General features: G+C 39.2%; 1 protein-coding gene across 1 annotated transcript; it reads right to left on the bottom strand.

The window, feature by feature from the left end:
- Positions 1–1,895: 1,895 nt before the first annotated feature.
- Positions 1,896–18,718, bottom strand: LOC128867703 (homeobox protein unplugged). The gene is made up of 3 exons (XM_054109153.1): positions 17,357–18,718; positions 3,113–3,351; positions 1,896–2,412 (listed from the first exon to the last, which is right to left on the bottom strand). Exons 1-3 carry the CDS (start codon positions 18,336–18,338, stop codon positions 2,017–2,019), a joined length of 1,617 nt encoding a protein of 538 aa, XP_053965128.1. The 5' UTR covers positions 18,339–18,718; the 3' UTR covers positions 1,896–2,016.
- Positions 18,719–19,853: the final 1,135 nt, after the last annotated feature.

Below are 19,853 nucleotides of genomic sequence, written 5' to 3'. Positions count from 1 at the left end.
CGCCTCATCGGATGTTGTCATCGTCCACGCTTCTGCACCATACGTTAGGACGGGCATGATGAGAGTCTTGTAGAGTGTTAGTTTTGTTTGTCGAGAGAGGACGTTATTACTCAATTGCCTACTTAGTCCAAAGTAGCACTTCTTGGCAAGAGAGGTTCTACGTTCGATGTCAACGCTGACTTTGTTATCGGTGTCAAAGCTGGTTCCTAGCTGAACGGAGTCCCTTACAACCTCGAAATCATAATTGTAAACAGCGACGTGAGCCACTCGCGTATCGGCCAACTGTTTGTTTCATAACAGGAAGTACTTCGTTTCGTCCTCGTTCACCACCAGACCCATTCGCTTTGCCTCTTTATCCAGTTTGGAGAAGGTAGAACTAACATCGCGATTGTTACGGCCGATGATGTCAATATCATCGGCATACGCCATCAATTGTACGCTCTTGTAAAAAATTGTGCCTCAGCGATTAAGTTCTGCGGCTCGTACCATGCTCTCCAACATCAGGTTAAAGAAGCCACACGACAGCGAGTCACCCTGTCTGAAACCTCGTTTGGTATCAAACGGCTCGGAGAGGTCCTTCCTAATTCTGACGGCGCTGCTGGTGCATAGCCGTATTAGTTTTGCGGGTATACCAAATTCAGACATCGCAGCATATAGGCAACTTCTTTTCGTCCTGTCAAATGGAGTTTTAAAATCGACAAAAAAAATGGTCTGTGTTTTGTGTGATTCTCCATTCAAGGGTTTTTCCCAAGACTTGGCGTATTATGAATATCTCTATCTACAGTCTGCCATATATTTACCAGATCTAAAGCCACATTGATAAGGTCCAATCAGTTGGTTGATGGTGGGCTTCAGCCTTTCACGCAATACGCTCGTTCGGACATTACAGGCGATATTTAAAAGACTAATCCTACGTAGTCGACCGACGTAGCCGTTGGGGTTGATGCGTGACTACCATTCGGAATTCAAAGAGAGAACGTGGGTTCGAATTTCGGTGAAACGCCAAAATTAAGAAAAACATTTTTCTAATATCGGTCACCCCTCGGCAGGCAATGGCAAACCTCCGAGTGTAGTTCTGCCATGAAAAAGCTCCTCATAAAAAATATCTGCCGGAGTCGGCTTGAAACTGCAGGTCCCTCCATTTGTGGAACAACGTCAAGACGCACACCGCAAATAGGTGGAGGAGCGCGGCCAAATACCCAAAAAAAGGGTGTACGCGCCAATTATATACATATATATATATAATCCCGCGGTAATTGGCACATCGGCAGGTATGCTTTCATCCGACCACATTTTGCACAGGAGCTGATGCATGCACCTTACCAGCTCCTCGTCGCCATGTTTGAATAGCTCAGTCCGTCGGCTCCCGCGGCTTTGTTGTTCTTTCGATAACACTGATAAGTGTTTTAAGATGTTTAATGGAAGTTATGCACCCTGTCTGACACATCACCGATCGGTCTTTTCGTCAAAGAAGTATCTTTTAAAGCGAATTGGCTGTGGGAAAGAGCAAACATATGATTATCTCTGCACTCTCACAACAACTCACAGTTGGCAGAAAATCTTTGAAACAGGGTGTTTCTGCGTTCGGATCGAACACGAAAAGACTGAAACTGAAGTACAACTTTTCTGTGTTAACTGTAACTTACCATAAACTGACGATGGCCAAAGAAACGGCAGTTGTAGTTGTTCTGCATTGTGGAGTACTAAAGTGGTCTTCATAGATCAACCTTAAGAACTGAATAAAGCCGAACACTGATGTTTTCGAAATACATATTAAGCAGATAATATTATTTTTTTTTTCAATTTTTTTAATTAATCTTATTTAAATTATTTCAATTTACATTTACATTTTGTCTCAATATTTTATAATTTCATACTTAAATAAAACTGCAGAGAACACAATTAAATAAAACTAAAAAAACATCCAAATAAATTAGAACTATTTAATTATTTAGTTTAAAATCTCAAAATAACGTAAAATTATCATCTAACTACCGTCGAGTAACTGAAACCACTTCAATAAATACTACGCGCTAAAGCCAAAGTACCCGTCACTGTATTCGCCGCCGCCATATTCGCTGCCGCCAATAATGCTGCCGGCGTCGCCGTAGCGCTCAGAATACCAGCGGCGCTGCCATTGCTCAAGCTCGCCACCACGCCATTGGCGGCATTGAATTTCTCGAAGCCACTTAGTTCGGTGGGCATTTTCTTGCGCAGATCAGGTTTTGGACCACTCAGGCACATTTTCTCCAATTGTTGGTGTTGCGATCGCACCGCAAAACGATTCACATGCACTGGTATGGGTACGACAATTTTGGTGCCGCCGCCAGTACCACGGCCGAGCCCATGCGATGTGAGACCAGCTTTCACGCGCTTCCATTTGGCACGACGATTTTGAAACCAGATTTTCACCTGCAAAAACAGAGGTAAACGATTTTATATTATTACTTTTTTTAATGCAAATATGTGTGTAGATCTGTATGTAATAAGTGGTGGACAAGAGTGTTTTAACTTTGTTCAGATGCAAAACTTACGCAGAGAAATTGTTCAAGGGTTAAATTCTTGTAATAATACTGGTTATTTAAAAGTTTAAAGGACGAAAAAAAATTCGAGTAAGCAGTTTTAGTGCGCACGGCGTTGGGTGTTCTCTTCCATATAAAAAAATTACGTAGAGAAATAAAAAAATCAACGCGATTTTCCAGCCACTTGAGACTTGCACTTTATTATAAATACTAAAATTCAATGGGTTGTAAAACTGTACACCTGACATTTTTTTTTAAATAAATATTATTGACTCAAATCGAATGAACGGATATGCAGTTAAAAATATAATTTTACGCTACTCATATTTTACTAGAAACATTAAATAGGCATATGTATTAATTTTTTTTTATTTAAATTAAATTGATGTTTTGCTTTATAAATACTATGTACACATTTATATATTTTTTTTTTTTGACAGAAACTAAATTCGAATTATAGTGCCTTTAAATTCATGTCATTTGTTTTTTTTTTTAATTTTAATATATATTGTATATTTTTTTATTTTATTTTATATTTCATTTTTTTCTTTCAACTTTGAAATTTAAACCTTAAAATAATTTCTGCTCACCTGTACTTCACTGAGTTTAAGGCTTGTCGCTATTTGACTTCTCTCGGTCAGGCTTAAATATTTCTTCGCATGGAATTCTCTTTCCAGTTCCAGCAGTTGCTCGGAGGTGAAAGCGGTGCGCCTTCGACGCGATTTGGAATTTCCACCGCCACAATTGCTACCGGAATCCTTATTCAAATCGCTATGACCACCCGTCGCTTCGTCATCGGAACAGTCTTCACTATCAGAGTGTGTGTAGCCTAGAATTTTATAGATTTTATCAAATTAAGAAAAATCTCTGATTGGGAATTGCATATTTTATTAATTTATATTTTATGTTTTTTACACTTATTAATATTTTATTAGTTACACCAAATTCATTTTAGCTAATTGCAAATTAATTGAAAATCATAAATTGAGGGCGAGTCAACAAACATGGAAATACATAGAAAGAATCAATGAATGCTGTTGTATGCGAAAGTGTTGAAGAAATGACAGGTTTGTTCATTTCTCATCGTTCTTTGGAATTAGGCATTCAACAAACGTCATTACACCGTATTTTGCATAAAGATTTGGGTCTTAAGGCTTATAAAGTCCAGTTAACACAAGAACTCAAGCCGGGGATCATCAACAATGCCGTGTCTTTGCTGATTGAGTAGTTGAAATGCATGAAAATGATCCGGAATTCTATCGAAAAAACAATCTTGAGTAATGAGGCCCATTTCCACCTCGGTGGCTTCGTCAACAAGCTAAATTGTCGGATCTGGGGCTCAGAAAATCCAAGAGTTATTGTTGAAAAGCCTCTCTATCCTCAACGTGTGACTGTTGGGTGCGGTTAATGGACCGGCGGAGTCATTGGACCTTACTTTTTCGAAAATGCAGCTGGAGCAACAGTTACGGTGAATGGATTACGCTATCGAGAGATGATTAACGATTTTTTATGGCCGAAATTGGATGATATTGATCTGGATAACGTTTATTTTCAACAAGACGAGGCTACGTGCCACACAAGCAACGAAACCATTGATCTTTTACGGGAAAATCACCTCTTATTGGAAAACCCTTTAGTTCCATAATATGAGCTCATTTTTTTTGTATCTGAAATAGTGGAACCAAGTTTTTTAACAGTTCTTTGCGTAACCTGTTGTTAGATGATTTACTGAAATATATATCTATATATATATAATTGGCGCGTACACCCTTTTTGGGTGTTTGGCCGAGCTTCTCCTCCTATTTGTGGCGTGCATCTTGATGTTGTTCCACAAATGGAGGGACCTACAGCAGATATTTTTTTTTTTTATGAGGAGCTTTTTCATGGCAGAAATACACTCGGAGGTTTGCCATTGCCTGTCGAGGGGCGACCGCTATTAGAAAAATGTTTTTCTTAATTTTGGTGTTTGACCGAGATTCGAACCTACGTTCTTTGTGTTCTCTGTGAATTCCGAATGGTAGTCACGCACCAACCCATTCGGCTACGGCGGCCGACGATTTACTGAAATGCTTTACGAAAAACAAAAACTACTAAATTAAATATCAGATTACATTGAAATTTACTCTTTCTCAGATTCCAAAACATAGCGAGGCTCGTGGAAACGAGGAAATTTACCAATTTGTGGGAAAGGATATTCGACAAGCTTTGGTTCTTGAAGACCAAACATTTCCGTTGGATTTTCTATTTTCGCAAGTCAGCATATAACACCAGAACCGCTTAAGGCTCAAGTACCTGTTATATAAATTAGAAAATATCCCTACAAGACAATGCCGAGTACTTTCGACAAAAATACCAACACATTTACAAGTATTTTCTTAGTCTCTAATAAATGTGCGAAAGAGTATGAGATATTTCATTTGACATACCTTTCCCCTTGTCGGTGTGATATACTATTTCTCTTTTACTGATAGCAATTTCATATAAGGGAAAAATATATCTACTGTATTCTGAATGGCAAGGCAACTCATTTGTCGCTTATAATGTGGCTGCTCTGAAAAGGGTACTAGTGTGAAATTTTATTGTGTTTGTTACATGGTCGCCGTAGCCGAATGAGTAGATCCGTGGCTAACATTTGAAAGTTGGTAGATTCAAATCCCTGTGGATGGAACACCGAAATGATATGTAAAAATTTTCTAATGGATACAAAAAAATATTATTTTTATGAAATATCTAAATATTTCTAAATAAAACATTTTATGATAACGAAAATGTGAAGTTTGGCTACCAGTGCTGATTATTTTATGATAACAAAAATGAAAGTTTGGCCGTGCTGAGGACTTTATGATAACAAAAATTAGAAGTTTGATTATTAGTGCTGAGAAGTTTGTGTTGACGACAATGAACAGTTTAGTCGTCAGCAGTAATTACATTATAAAAATAAAAATTATTAGTTGCCCTGCCTTTTGCTATGGGTGAAAGAGAGATAGAACATCACACCGTCAAGGGGAGACTATCAGTTGTTTCCCATGGCTAGAACGAAAATGAGTACTTAATGAACACTTTTGTAATTAATGATGATGATAATGTGAGTATTTATATGATAAAAAAGAAAAAATAAAAACTAAATTAAAAAAATAATAAAAATAAAATAAACAAATAAGGAAATAACAAAACAATAAAAATTAACAAAAAAAAAAAACATTAAAAAAAATTAATAAAATAAAAAAAAATATTTAATAATAACAGATAATTCTTGTAGGTTAAAAATAAAATAAAACTAAAAATAAAGAAAAACTGCTAAAGTAACAAAAACAATGAGCTGTATTCACTTTGGTCAGCGAAGGATTATTGAAATCTGCGCAATGATAGAAGCTGTAGAAATGAGAAAAAGTCGAAGTGTAAGCAGAACAGCTCCAGCTGCTTAGGAAGGAAATGGAATATCCATTACGTCAAATATTCATTACTTCAAAACAGATGTGGAATAAAGCAGAACTTGGACAGTCTAGATAACGCCAGGTTGGATGCGTTGGCTGGAAGAACAAAATTTTAAGGTACATTTTGTCGAAAAAGTACCAGGAATTGTTCAATAAAACGCAAGATAATTTTTTAATCATCAAAATTTATTTTATCGCCTTCAAAATAGGCTCCATTCGAAGCAATACACAAACGCCAAATGCCAACGATTAGTCCAGTCATCAAAGCACCTGTTAAACGCGTTTGAAGAGATATTCTTCAGCTCCTTCAGCGAATTCAAGTTAATGGCCTCTATCGACTCAACGCGGCGTCCGCGGAGTAGCAATTTAAGTTTTGGGAAAAGGAAAAAGTCACAGGTGGTTGTTTGATGATATTTGTCGAGTTTTTGGTCAAAAAGTGTTCACAATATGAGCCTTGTAAGGCGGTGCGTTATCCAAGAGTTTTCTTTTAAAAATTTGAGTCCTTTCCTACGCATATTCTCTCTGAAACGTCGCATAACTTCCAAATAATATTCTTTATTTATAGCAGACTCTTTGGAACGAATTCCAAATGCACAACACCAAAGAAAATCAAAGAAAACGAGTGGCCTGTCTATCACTTTTAACCGATTTTGACGTGGTTTTTTGGGATTCGGCTCATGTGGATAGCACCATAGCTTGCATGTCAAACTCATACACCCACGTCTCATCACTTGTTATGATGCGCTGCATGAACGTTGGGTTCGAATTCACCTGCTCAAGCATGTCTTCAGCCATCTTCTTCCGATGAACTTTTCTAAAGAAATTCAACTCTCTTGTAACGAGTTGAGTAGCTATGCTTCTTATGCCCAATTGATGGTGTAAAATGGTACGAATTGATTCGTGAGACACGCTAAGGTCACGAGCTACCTCCCTCAAACTTAAATGATGGTTTAATGGTTTTCCAGCACCATTTCCTTGACTTTGTCGACGTTTGCATCCGTTGAAGACGTTGACGTTGATGGACGACCAAATCAGGCCAAATCTTCCACGACTTATCGGCCCTCTGCAAAAACCTTATACCACTCGTAGACCCGTGTTTTTGATAAAGCCTACTGGCCATAGGCTTTCTGCAATATTTTCCACGATTCGGTACACGAAATCCCGTTGAAAAGACAAAATTTAAGACAGCTTCTTTGTTCGATATTTTTATCGGTAGTGAAAATCGCAGAGCCCACCTGCGATTGACTGATACAATTAAATGCCAAAAACAAGCTAATTGACAGATCTCGCTCAAACTCTGCGACACTATAGAGGGCAGTTGTTCCAACATTCCAGCAAAAAAAAATTTAGACAAATGTATAACGCGCGCTTTTTAAGTGAACAATTCACGATATTTTTTTTACAGAATGTAATTTAGCTTTTCCAGTGTGATACGAAGGGTTGGTTGGCTAAGGTGTTGATTCTTCCAGAATCCAACTAGCGCTGATACGAAGGGTAGAACCGAAAACAAATCTTCTTTCGTAGATATAATAATAAACTCTTGAGCCCTTCAGCAGATTTTTTCAATAACAGCTCATTAGCCGAATGTAAAAAATTACTATTTCCCATTAGAAAAATGAGCTTAAAATAAAAACTACGTCACTACTCCCACAATCAAGAACTCATTTCCTCCCCTCGTCAATTATGAGTGCATATTTTTTTTATATTTTTAAGTTATTCAAAATTATTTAGAGCCACACGTTTTTATGTGTGTGTATGTTTATAATGCAGATTCATCGCCTTAGCAAATATTCAAATTTTCAGAGCGGAAATAAAATCTGTGTCCCCCACGACTCTCGTCTTATTTTGTCCTTTGCGCACGCATTTCCCCAGCTCAAAACATATCGAAATATATTATTTATTCGAATTAAATTAAGCGCAGTTAAGTAATCTGTGCTGTCATAAAAAATGAATTACTGTTACTACACAGAAATGCAATTGAAGCTTGGCGAGAACGCAAACAACAACCGGACGATTGCACCGCCCATAATATCCTGTCAAATAAAATTATGGACAACAGCAACAACAAATAAGCTACGGTGGAGATAGCGACAAAAGCAACATCTTGAATGCAAGAGGTTAATGGGGTGCGTCAAAGCTTGTGGCAAACGTTATGACAGCAATAAAGACAACATCAACATCAACGCCAACGCCGACGACAACGGCAACGCCAAATGACAGTAGATTTGGCATTAGTGGCGGTCGCCGCATGAATTTCGGTTGAATTCGTTGCGGTTGTTTGAAATATGACACCCACTTGCCGACTAACTCAGCACCACCACCACCCCCAACCTCTCCCTTTGCATTCATCCACAAGCTGCGCGAAAATCAATCTCACTTAAGCGTGAAATTCAAGCAAACAAAGTGCGAAAAATTGTATTCTTCGAAATTATCAACAAATTCTTGTTTCAAATTCTGTTCGCGCATTAGTTAGGCAAATTGAATGTTAAAAGTCTCCGCAAATGAAGTCATAAACGCAAGAAGTTCAGTTGGAATGGCTTGTTTGCAGCGATCCAGGGTTGAGCCAGTGAAACGATCCATGCATGAGATTATAATATGCCTTAACACTTGCACGCTTGAGCGGAATTCACATATCTGCAAACAACTGTGCACCCCATTGATTTATGGAGCAGGAACAGTTAAGACCACAAACTCAAAGGCACCCAAGTGAGCTGCAGAGGCATAAAAGTAGATGTAGAAGGTTTATGGGTGGGAGTAGATGCAGTGGCAATGACGGAACTTAAGCGTAAGCCCAAATCAAATTAAAAAATATTAAATTTTAAAAAATTACAATATTAAAATTTATATTATTTTTAATTAAAAAAATTTAATTTTTAAAAATTATTTATGCTTCGAATATTGCAAAAAAAATTAAATGCTAAATAATGGAAATTACTTCAGTATTATATGAAATTGAAATTTGAAATGGTCGAGCCAAGGAGCACCAGGAGATTTGGTGGCTCCTAAAACACTCAGGCTAAACAGCCCATTGTATTTATAGCTCTGGAAAGGGGGGTAGATAGTCAAGGAGGGAAGGAGAAAAGTATCAGAGAAAGAGATAGGAAAGAATAGAGACAGAGATAAAGATAGTTAGTCCTGTGAGAATTTTAAAGATTCTTTGGCAAATCTGTAAATATCCTCCAGTTTTAGAGAACGAATATTACTCATTCTCATGACATCGGAACCCAAAACTCGTAGCCTTGCACTAGCAAAGGCAGGACACCCACAGAAAAAGTGCTCAGTGCTATCCGCCTCCTCCAAGCATGACAGGCATACCGGGTTCTCGATGATTCCAATGGTGGTCATATGCTGACCCCATGGGTTGTGTCCTGTAATGATGCCGACCATCAACCGAATATCTTTCCTTCTAAGTTTTAGTAGAAAGTTTGACAGTTTTCTGTTCGGACTTGTAACAAAACACTTTGCAGTTCTGCAGCGTTCCAGACCGGACCATCGCTCTTTATGTAGATTGCCTACATAATCGCTGATCCAATTCTTGATTCCTGCGGGACTGATTCCGATTATTGGCTCTGGCCCCTGTGGGGCACCGCTGATCCACGGTTGGCCAATTCGTCGGCAATTTCGTTTCCTTGAACACCGGAGTGTCCCGGAACCCATATAAGTACAAGCCTGTTTTGTCTTGCGACAGAATTAAGCTTCTTCTTACATTCTTGAACAATCTTTGAGGTTTACTTCGCGTTCTCCAGGGCCCTCAATGCAGCCTGACTATCACTGAAGACTCCAATCTGTTTCCCGCTCCATCTCCTCTCGATTATCCATTCGGCTACTTTTAGGATGGCAAAAACTTCTGTTTGGAAAACCGTTGCCATTCCCCCCATAGCATAGTGATATTTATTACTATCGTTTAAGTACCATCCGGCTCACTGCGGTAGATCCTAGAGAAGACCCATGAGGCCCAAGCAAACACGCACCACCTATGCGTGGACTGCAACGCAGCCTTTGACAGCCCGATTTGCGACCAACTATATCGCATAATGTCTGAGTTCAGTATCCCTGCTAATGACATTGAGCAGCACATAAAGCCCCGCCTAGATAGGAAAGGACCTATCCGAAGCTTTTGATATCGTTCGCGGTTTCAGACAAGATGACACTAGATAAGTGTCCATCTCCTTGCGTGACATCAGAATATGACATCATCGGCCATACTAAGCGGGATGTCGCCGCCGCTTTTACGCCTAATGAAAAGGAATCCGCACGATTGGGTTTGACGGTGAACGAGTGCAAAACGAAGTATATGCTGACGTCTTGCAGGTAATCGCGGCGCCTGAAACCACAGATCGAAGTGAATAACTATAAATTCGATGTAGTCCAGAACTTCATTTATCTTGCTTTCGCTATTACCAGCCACACCGATGTCAGCCTTGAAATCAACGAAGGTTAACTCTTGCCAACAGGTCCTATTTTGGGCTTAGTGCGCAAATGAGTAGTAAAATCCTCTCTCGACGAACAAAAACACTACTCTACAAGACGATCATCATCCTGGTGCTTCTCTATAACGCTGAAGCCTGGACAGTTAAACAATCAGATGCCGCCGCTCTTAGAGTTTTCGACAGGAAAGTATTTCGCAAGATTTTTGGCCCTGCTCGTGTGATGACGGTTACCGCATTCAAATAAACCACGAGCTGTTTGAGCTTTACGGAGATATTGACATAGTCAAGCGAGTCACTCTGCAGCGACTAAAGTGGCTGGGTGATATCGTCCACATGGAAAGAACAGCAGCGGCGAAAAAGGTGTTTGAAACGGTATTTGGCGGTCGACGGCGAAGAGGACGTCCTCGTGTTTGGTGGAGGGACCGAATTGAAGATTATCTGGTTCTCTTGACTTTAGAAACTGGAAAAGGTGTGCGGAAAACCGAGACACCTGGTTAGTCTTTATTCGGCTGCGAAGTAAGTATGTTATATTCACTCACTCTTCTTTAGCCAGCAAGTTTAGCATAAAAACAAATGCGAATTGCGAATATTGTAAAATATAAATAAACTTAATTATGTAAGCACAAGTGTGCTATGTATGCACTTGCAATCTGTGTCAGAAAAAAGGAACCGCGATTATTCATGAAGTATAAGAGATATATATTTAAAATTTTTTTACATAAAAGTATGTACAAAACTACGTGTTGCAATTACTAAATAAGCCGTGTAATACTCATCGTTGTCGAATATAGCCTGGCATCTTCTTCATGCTTTGAACCAACTTTTCTACGTAGCTCGTCGAAAAACAAGACTAGATTTTGCAAACTTGACGCACGAGTTGCTTTAAATCATGAACTGGCCTTCCGGCAAGATGCGTTCTCATAGTTCCCCACACATTTTCAATGGGGTTGGGAAGGCCAATACTGTGACGGCATGTTTTTTTTTTTTTTGTTGTTTCTCAATGTGTTTTTCTGCTAGCAGTGGTTTTGATAATGTGGGACGGTAGGATATGTTCGCCTCCATCAGTTGACGTTCGACGGTGTTGATACTCACAGCTATTCCCTTTTTATCAAGAATTAATTCTGCCAGGCGTAGTCACAAAGAAGGATCCCGCTTAAAAAGTTGGACGATCACTTTTTCCTGCTTTTTTGTCATCACTCGCTTGAAGCCGCGTTCGGAAATGTCATCAACATTTTTGTACACCTTATATCGCTGATTAATACAGCAAACTTTTTAGATTTTTAATTACTTTTGCAGCTGCGGCGTAAGATAATTTCGGCCCTTTCGAATGCGTGCATAAAATTCCGCCTCGAAACGCTTCGCGTACTTCTCACTCATTTTTGTTTGGTTGCGTTTACGAGAAAGTTTCTACCGACACTAACCTGAGTCAGCACTGACGTCGTAGCCCTTGAGTGGCACTATTACACAAAAAAAAGCAGAACGAAATATATGTATGTTGAAGTTACAAGAAAAAAACCGGTTCTTTTCTTCTGGCACAGACTGTATATAGTCATTAAAAGCTTTTTTTATTTCCATTTAACCTTTATATTGGACCAGCTTAAGTTAAACTTAGTCTCTCTCAATGTGTTTTTTTTTTTCTTTTTTTTTGACGCTCGGCCAAACACCTAACGGAAGTGTACAAGTGTACGCGCCAATTATTTATTTATGTCTTCATAAGCCTCAATAATTCACACAAAATATCCTTCTAAAATTATTTTAATGCAATCTACCAAATGTCAGCCTTTGCAAATTTAAAAATTGTTCAACTAAATAGTTTAGAAATAATTTTTTTCACTACTTCACTTTTGCTTCACTGTACTCAGCGCAAATTCTAAACGGTTTTCAAACAGCCAGTTATGAATATTTAATTCGTTGAACGACTCTGCAGTGGCGATGATGATGATGATGATTGTACAACAAATACGCAGCCACACATACTCGTATGTACGCTCATATAAGTGGATATGACTTTTCACTACTTAACGATTAGTTACGCCTCCCAGAGAGCGAACTACAATAACAAAAACTAACGCCACCCCACCCCCATCGCAGAAATGAAATTATTTAGTAGCGCCTTGGCAGCGATATAGCAGATCCTGTTACGTTTGAATTCACGCCATACGCACATTGTGTGAGAGTGAGAGTGAGCAAAAAAAAAAACTACCAACACCACCAACATGACTTTGACTGCGTGACAGACGGCGGCATGATTTCGAATAGAAATGGCATACAATAGCGAATTCGTTCTCTACTTTTTTACGCTCACTCGATGAGGCGGCATTGCAAATGTCAAAATGTCAGTTAAATATGAAAAGTCCACTCGGCCGTGTGTCCTTCGCTGCTCGACTGAGTTTCAGCGTAGATTCAATTGTTGAAGAGTTGAAAGTTTTGATTGACGCCTAACATTGTGTCTTGAATGCTTTTATGCAAATGCGCAATCATAATTGTTTGCGGAACTGAAAATCTAATGGAAATGTATATTTTCATATTAATTAGCCATAACCATTTCTAGTCAAGCTGTTCTTGGCTTAAATGCAAATGAGCTTAGTGCCATGAAATAAATATGTACACACACACACACACATGCATACCTATGTGCTATGTAAGAAGTGTGCAACAAATCGTTCCGAAATGGTGCTTGAAAAGCTAATTGAGTTGAAAGCCGGAACTCGTTTAGAAGTAGAATTTCTAAAGGCAAGTGGCAGCCATAAAAGAGTTGCGCAATCGCAAAGAAAACGATTGGAAAATCAGTTGTAGGAAATCACTTGGATTGCTACAAAAGAAAAATTAAATAATAAAGGGAGGGTTATAATAATAAGTGTTGATTAGATTTTTTCACAAAATTAGATTACAATTTTTTTTTATAAAAATAAAGTTCATTCTATAATAACTACCGCATTAATCTAATGCTGGTATTAAGGCGAATCTATCAAAGGTTGTGTTGGTAAATCAGCTGATTTGCTTTTTTTCTTTCGCTGTGTCCATGTGACTGTCAGCACAAAATAAAACAAGACAAATTAATTTCTTGTTGTCGATTTTTCCAATATTTCGCCGTGACAATCAAACGTACAAAACATTGTTGTTGGTCTAGTACCTCCACCTTTAATAAATGCGCCTTGGCTGGCGACGTCAATAAGCAAAATTTCCGTATTTGGGCTGAAGAGCAAACCGAAGCCATTCAAGAATAGCCATTACATCCATTGAAAGCAACCGTTTGGTGCGGCCCTATGGGCTGGAGCGAGTCAACGGCCCCTCTTTCTTCAAAGAAGAGGCTGGCGCCAATGTAAGAGTGAATGGCGAAGGCTATCGCGCCATGATAAACGACTTTTTTATGCCGGAAATTGAAGCCGGTGATCTTCACAACAAGGAGGTTCCAACAGGACGGCAGACGACGCTACTTGCCATACTCGTACAGCCCGTGAAACACAGGATTTACTACGTTATCGTTTCGGTGAACAAATTTGTCTCTCGTCTCGGGCCAGTGGATTGGCCACCAAGAACGTGTGATATCACACCTTTGGGCTTTTATTTATGGGAGAATGTGAAGTCCAAATGCTTTGTAGATAAACCAGCTTCCATTAAGGCACTGGAAGCCAATTCATTCGAAATTGGTGTTTACGGATGGCCGAGTTGCGGCAAACATTTGAAAACAGTTGTCTTCAAAAAATAAATGTTATTTCAATTTAAAATCCAATACGTCTAAATTGATCACCCTTTATATATATAAAACAATTTTGAGTGATGGAAATCTTTATTTTAATCTTTGCGAATACATATATTAGATTTCGCCATCCCAGACCCTTGACGTCGGCACAGAAAATAATCAAACGAAAAGAAGAGGAAGCATAAGCCAAAGCAGTTGAAAGCCAAAAGTGACAGAATACTTTGTGATGGGAAACAAACTAAAAAACTGCGTTTGCAGACTTTATTGCCGTTCGTGCTTTCACAATTCAACACGCGGCACTTCATTTTTATTCATTTATTCATTTCTATTACTTTGCTTAATTTAAAAATCCCAATCTTCACTGATTGGTTCACAAACAAGTAAATTTGCACATAAAGGTTTGTTTACTTCGTGCGCTGACGTCACCCGAATGTAAAATTCGCTAAGAACAAAGTAGCGGTTTACGGATGGCGCCACCTTTGTATTTCCTACAATGTGAGTAACGCCAGCACTACTCGTTTTAAGGTAACTTAACGTTTGCGTGAGATTTCCATTGCAAAATTGTGCGAATGGATGGGTGAAGTGAAGTGCGAGTGAATTATTTTCAAAAAACTATAACGGAGTAAAACGTAAGTACTTAAAAAAACAAAAACAAAATATTTTTATTTAGTCGATATACTCAACTTTCTCGTCGGATAATAATTTTTTCGCTTTTCAACTGATTTCTACACTTTACAATTAATTTTTTTTCTTATATAGGATTCCGTAAAAAACAGAATATAAAACTTTTTCAATATTTTTCTTTTAATATGTCTTATTGCTAATTAAATAAAGCGATTTCCACCGTGAAACATTTTTAGTTTCTTCAACGCTTTACCAATTTATGCAGTAAAAGGCTAAAAAAAAGAAGTTTCTTCAGTTGCTGCCAATGTTATATTTTTTTAATTACGTAGAAATTCATTGTGAAACTGAAAACTTCAAATTTTTTAAAAAAGAATTTATGTATATTAGGATCAATTCCCAAAAAAAACATTAAACTACGTCTATAAAGCAGTGCAGCAGCTGTGGGGACCTTTTAGAGAAGGAGACTGTTGAGCACTTTCTCTGTAAATATCCGGGTTTGACAGCTAGACGACTAAGGTCACTTGGCGGCGGGGGCAGTGCGCCAGCCTAAATCCCATCAACTTTCTTCATTACGTCAACAGCTCTGGCTGTCTATAGATAGCTGCCTGTTGGAAGTCTCATAATGATATCAAAACGGGGCTTCAGTGCTACTTGAGGAGTGCCAGACTGACACTTCAACCATTTCACCTACCTACCTACCTATAAGCGATCTTAAGACCTCGTCTGCGATACAAAGATGCACCCTTGTTAGGGATCTTTGTAAATAACTCCAACAGTTTTAAAGTAATTCTGCTAAAAGCACACAGGACTGCTTTTTAATATAACTTGAATTTTTCCGAAAATTATTCCGAAAATCTCAGCGGACGAGGGGAAATTTTACAAATAAAGTTATTCTGAAAACTCGAACCAATCTGACAAACCGGAGCATGCCATTGAATTTAGAAGGTCCCAATCAAGTATCAACTACCAAAAAGTTCCGTCCGAACAGAAAACTGTCAAGTTTTCTACTAAAGCTTGAAAGGAAAGACGTTCGATTGATGGTCGGTATTATTACAGCACAGGGTCAGTATATGACCTCCATTGGAACCATTGAGCACCCAATATGTCTTTCTTGCTTTGAAGAGGCGGATAGTACTGAGCACTTTCTCTGTGCGTGTCCTGCCTTTGCTAGAGCAAGGCTACGAGTTTTGGGTTTCTATGTCGGGAGAAAAACTGAAGGATATTTACAGATTTGTCAAAGAGTCTGGACACTCTCACAGGATTAAGTACCTCTGTCTCTGTCTCTATTCTTTCCTATCTCTTTCTCTGATATTCTTGTCCTTTCCTCCTTGACTATCTACCCTCTTTCCAGAGCTCTAAATACAATGGGCTTTCTAGAGTGAGTGTTTTAGAAGCCACCAAATCTCTTGGTGCTCCATCGCTCGTCCTATTCAAATTTAAAATTTTCAATTTCAATCAAAATGTTTGCCCAAAAAAAGGAAGTTTAAAATTTAATTCAATAAGAACAGATTGCAATTTTTCGATTTTGTTTTAAATAATTAAATTGTGCCCACCGTAGCTAAGTGTGACCAATATTCGGTGGCTCCGGGTCCAAAACCCACTGACAACATGAAGCAACAAACTATATAAAAGAGCTTTTCGAGTAGTAGTCGCTCTGCTGCGGCAAATGACAAACAGCCAAATGCATTGCGGCATTGGAAAAGCATCTCACAAACCACATCTGCTGTTCGGAGTTGCCGTAAAAACTTTAGATGCTTTAAATGCTGTAACAAAGGCGAAGTAAAGGTTCACATATTTATATATAATTGGCACGTACACCCTTTTTGGGTGTTTTGACCGAGCTTCTCCTCCTATTTGTGGTGTGCGTCTTGATGTTGTTCCACAAATGGAGGGACCTACACCGGCAGATATTTGTATGAGGAGCTTTTTCATGGCAGAAATACACTCGGAGGTTTGCCATTGCCTGCCGAGGGGTGACCGCTATTATGAAATGTTTTTCTTAATTTTGGTGTTTCACCGAGATTCGAACCTACGTTCTCTCTGTGAATTCCGAATGGTAGTCATGCACCAAACCATTCGGCTACGGCGGCCGCCGTTCACATAGTCTCTCCATTATCTGGTACTGTATGATTCTTAGTAAGATTATGGGAAAGCACAGATGCATATTGACAAGAAGCTGCAGTCTCAGCCGGTTCTGCTACCTAAACGCCCTTAGCTTATTTTATCACGCAAAGTAACCAATTTCTTCTGATTTAACCCTCCGTTGGACACCTCTTTTAAAAACTTCGTTTGGACACCCGGGTTTGGTCTTTTTTCGTCCTGTTCGAGGATCCCTTTTAAAAAGTTATATCCAAAAATCGATAGAAAATACAATTTTAGGAAACTACCTGGAAGCTCAAGTCGTTAGCCATAATAGAAGTATGTATGACCGGGAGCCCAACGAAGGGTTAATTCCTATTTTAACCAATTGGTTTTTTTTTTGGGTATTGAACATTTTTGGAATTTTTTGTATATTGAAATGAGCTTGGGTAGCTGAACTTATATTTACACATTCTTCGGTTGTGATCAACCGGCATCCATCGAAAGGTAAAAGAAGTAATAAGGAATATTGGAACTATGCAAAGCATAAATTTATATAAGTACCTCTGCTCTTATCCATATCAGTGCTGTAGTTCTTCGGCGACATCGTAAGGCTTATGTCACTACAAGAATCTCCACTGCAATCGAAATCCTCATCCATGCCCACATCCAGCAACGCTTCGGACGTATGCGATTTCACCGAGTCGCGACTATTTGTATTCCCACAACTGGAGGCGGATGAAGCGCCCAACGTCAAATCACTAGCATTGGCTTCACTTGGCATCGAGCTACTTTTGTTGGGGCTTTGCAGACGCGTATGCACCGTTAAGTTGTGGACATAATCATCACCCATGCATTCCGCATATGCATGTTGCTGATCGGCACTTAAATCGCTGGCAACGGACGGTTGTGACGCGCTTGCAGCGGCATTAACCTCTCGAAGACCACCGAAACTGGTTAGTAAAAGCTTTTCGCGATAATTCGCATCCGACGGATTGAAGAGAAAACGCGCTGGCATTTGAGGATCTAGCGGATGTGTTGGCACCGACGGTAACGCCCGCGTATGATCGGCATTACTGGAGCTAGCACTTATTGGCATTGCATGCGGGTGAGGTGGCAGCGAAGGTGCACTTTTCGTCGCTAGTTGGGCGCCGAGCAAAGGTGGTGGCAGTGGCGCCGCACCTACATTCTGCTCAGCTTTGGCGAAATTTGTAAGGTAACAGCCGCTAGATATCAACTGCGTTAGCCGATCGTGATTCTGTGCGAAGTAGCCGTGGAGCCAGGGATTGTAGAAGGGGAAATTTGTTAGACCTAAGGCAGATGTGGCGACCAACGCGCGTGCACTCAGCTCGTCTTGGTCGCGGTTGTTGACGCTTGCCAACATTTGTGTGCTTCTTTCGTGATCGTGTTGTTGCTGTTGTTGTTGTTGTTGCTGCTGCTGCTGCTGGTGATGATGAGTGGCGATCAGACTTTCGATGGAAAAGGGAGTGGAGAATTTCGTTAGCTTATTAGCTGTATTCGTTTCCAGAGGTCGGGCACCCTCCATTACGGAGTACAAGAAATTCAAATGCTATGTTCAGCTTTTATTGTAAATAATTTCTGTCACACTGTATTGCACGCTATCTTTTTTTTTTATTCACTTTTTGTTTAATAAAAATATATTTTCAAACATATACAAATTTCTACACAGTATAGTGTATGTACGTGTGTACACATATATGTATACATATGCACTTATTCACTTAACATTTTTACACAACAAGCAACGCTTTCAAATGTCTATTCTAAACCGCGTGCTCCTACAAGTAGCGAGTAAGCAGTACGAAGCACTGAACCGTTGAAAAGTCGACAGCAAACTAACTGTCGCTCACCGCTAGCTACTGTTCCCAGTGCTAGCGCTGGCAAGAACCCAAAAACGAACAAACAAACAAACAAACATTTAAGCACTACAAACCGCCGCCACCCAGACACATCACGTACTCGCTGAGACGTTTGGTTGGTTGCCCCTTTCAATTGCGCTCTTCGCATTGCCAGTGATGGTGGTGGTGGTGGTTTGTTACGGTACAGTGTTGTTCTTGTGGTTTTGTGTGTTAGAAACACACCAAGCAATACACCAACGAGCACTAGCTCCGCCCCATAGTGCACCAAATCCAATATGGCGCATGCCAATGAATGAGAGTAACAGTGAGGCACTGTAAAGCCGCCAACCGGTATTGGTCACGCGCATACTCACACACACACACACCAATGCTGCAGAAACAAGTAAATACGGTGAGCAGGCTAATTGACTGTAATCGTTGCTTATCGTGTTTGTGCTGTTTCCTTTGCTCACTTCTAAAATGTTCATTGTAGTTGTTTGTGGTTGTTGATGTTTTGTTTGCCTCCAACCCATAATTGCTTTCTGCTTGAATCGCGTTATAATAAAACTGTCCGCGTACGCTGCTGCATAAAACACGCCTTCCCATTAGCGAGTGATTACACTACAAACGTATACATATATATGTATATATTAGTGTCTATACGATAATTTATAGTAGGGTGAACATTAAATATGTTCGAACCCCCCAACTCTTTCGGTTAGAGAATTTTATTGCTGCTCGCATAAGAGATCAGATATGCAAATGATTTTTTTAGTAATCGAAGAGAGAAAAACTAATTTTGCACAGTACCGACTTCGAGATAATGAAATATGTACAAATCAATCATCATACAAATAATGTCATCACATATACCAAAAAAACAAACATTTTGAAATCAATTGTGAAACCCTAATGGAATATTAAATGCAAATACACCTTCGATTCTCTGTTTTGGAGGAATTTTAGTGATTCGGATCATTTCGTGAAGCAAAAGATAGAAACTGGTAAGTTGGGATTTCTTCACTTTATCCGTGAGTGATGATGGGTGGAATACAGGCTATGAATCCGTGGTTTTTTGTATGCACCAAATAGTTATTATTGGTATTTTCGAGGTATAATGCGAAATAAGTATTCAATGTCTTTATGATTTTTAAACGCTTTTTAAAAAAAATTCAAACGAACTAATTACTCTCTATGCGAGT

The sequence above is a fragment of the Anastrepha ludens genome, chromosome 6 (genome assembly GCF_028408465.1).
Source record: "Anastrepha ludens isolate Willacy chromosome 6, idAnaLude1.1, whole genome shotgun sequence".
In the NCBI taxonomy this organism is placed as follows: Eukaryota; Metazoa; Arthropoda; class Insecta; order Diptera; family Tephritidae; genus Anastrepha; species Anastrepha ludens.
This window is presented reverse-complemented; position numbering and strand designations above follow the sequence as displayed.

What these genes read in the sequence shown, in the direction of transcription:
- LOC128867703 (XM_054109153.1), bottom strand. Translation starts at nt 18,338, where the DNA reads ATGGAGGGTGCCCGACCTCTGGAAACGAATACAGCTAATAAGCTAACG. An exon ending in TGATATGGATAAGAGCAGAG is followed by an intron (nt 3,352 to 17,356) that starts GTACTTATATAA and finishes ATAAAATTCTAG; the next exon opens with GCTACACACACTCTGATAGT. An exon ending in TTAAACTCAGTGAAGTACAG is followed by an intron (nt 2,413 to 3,112) that starts GTGAGCAGAAAT and finishes CTGTTTTTGCAG; the next exon opens with GTGAAAATCTGGTTTCAAAA.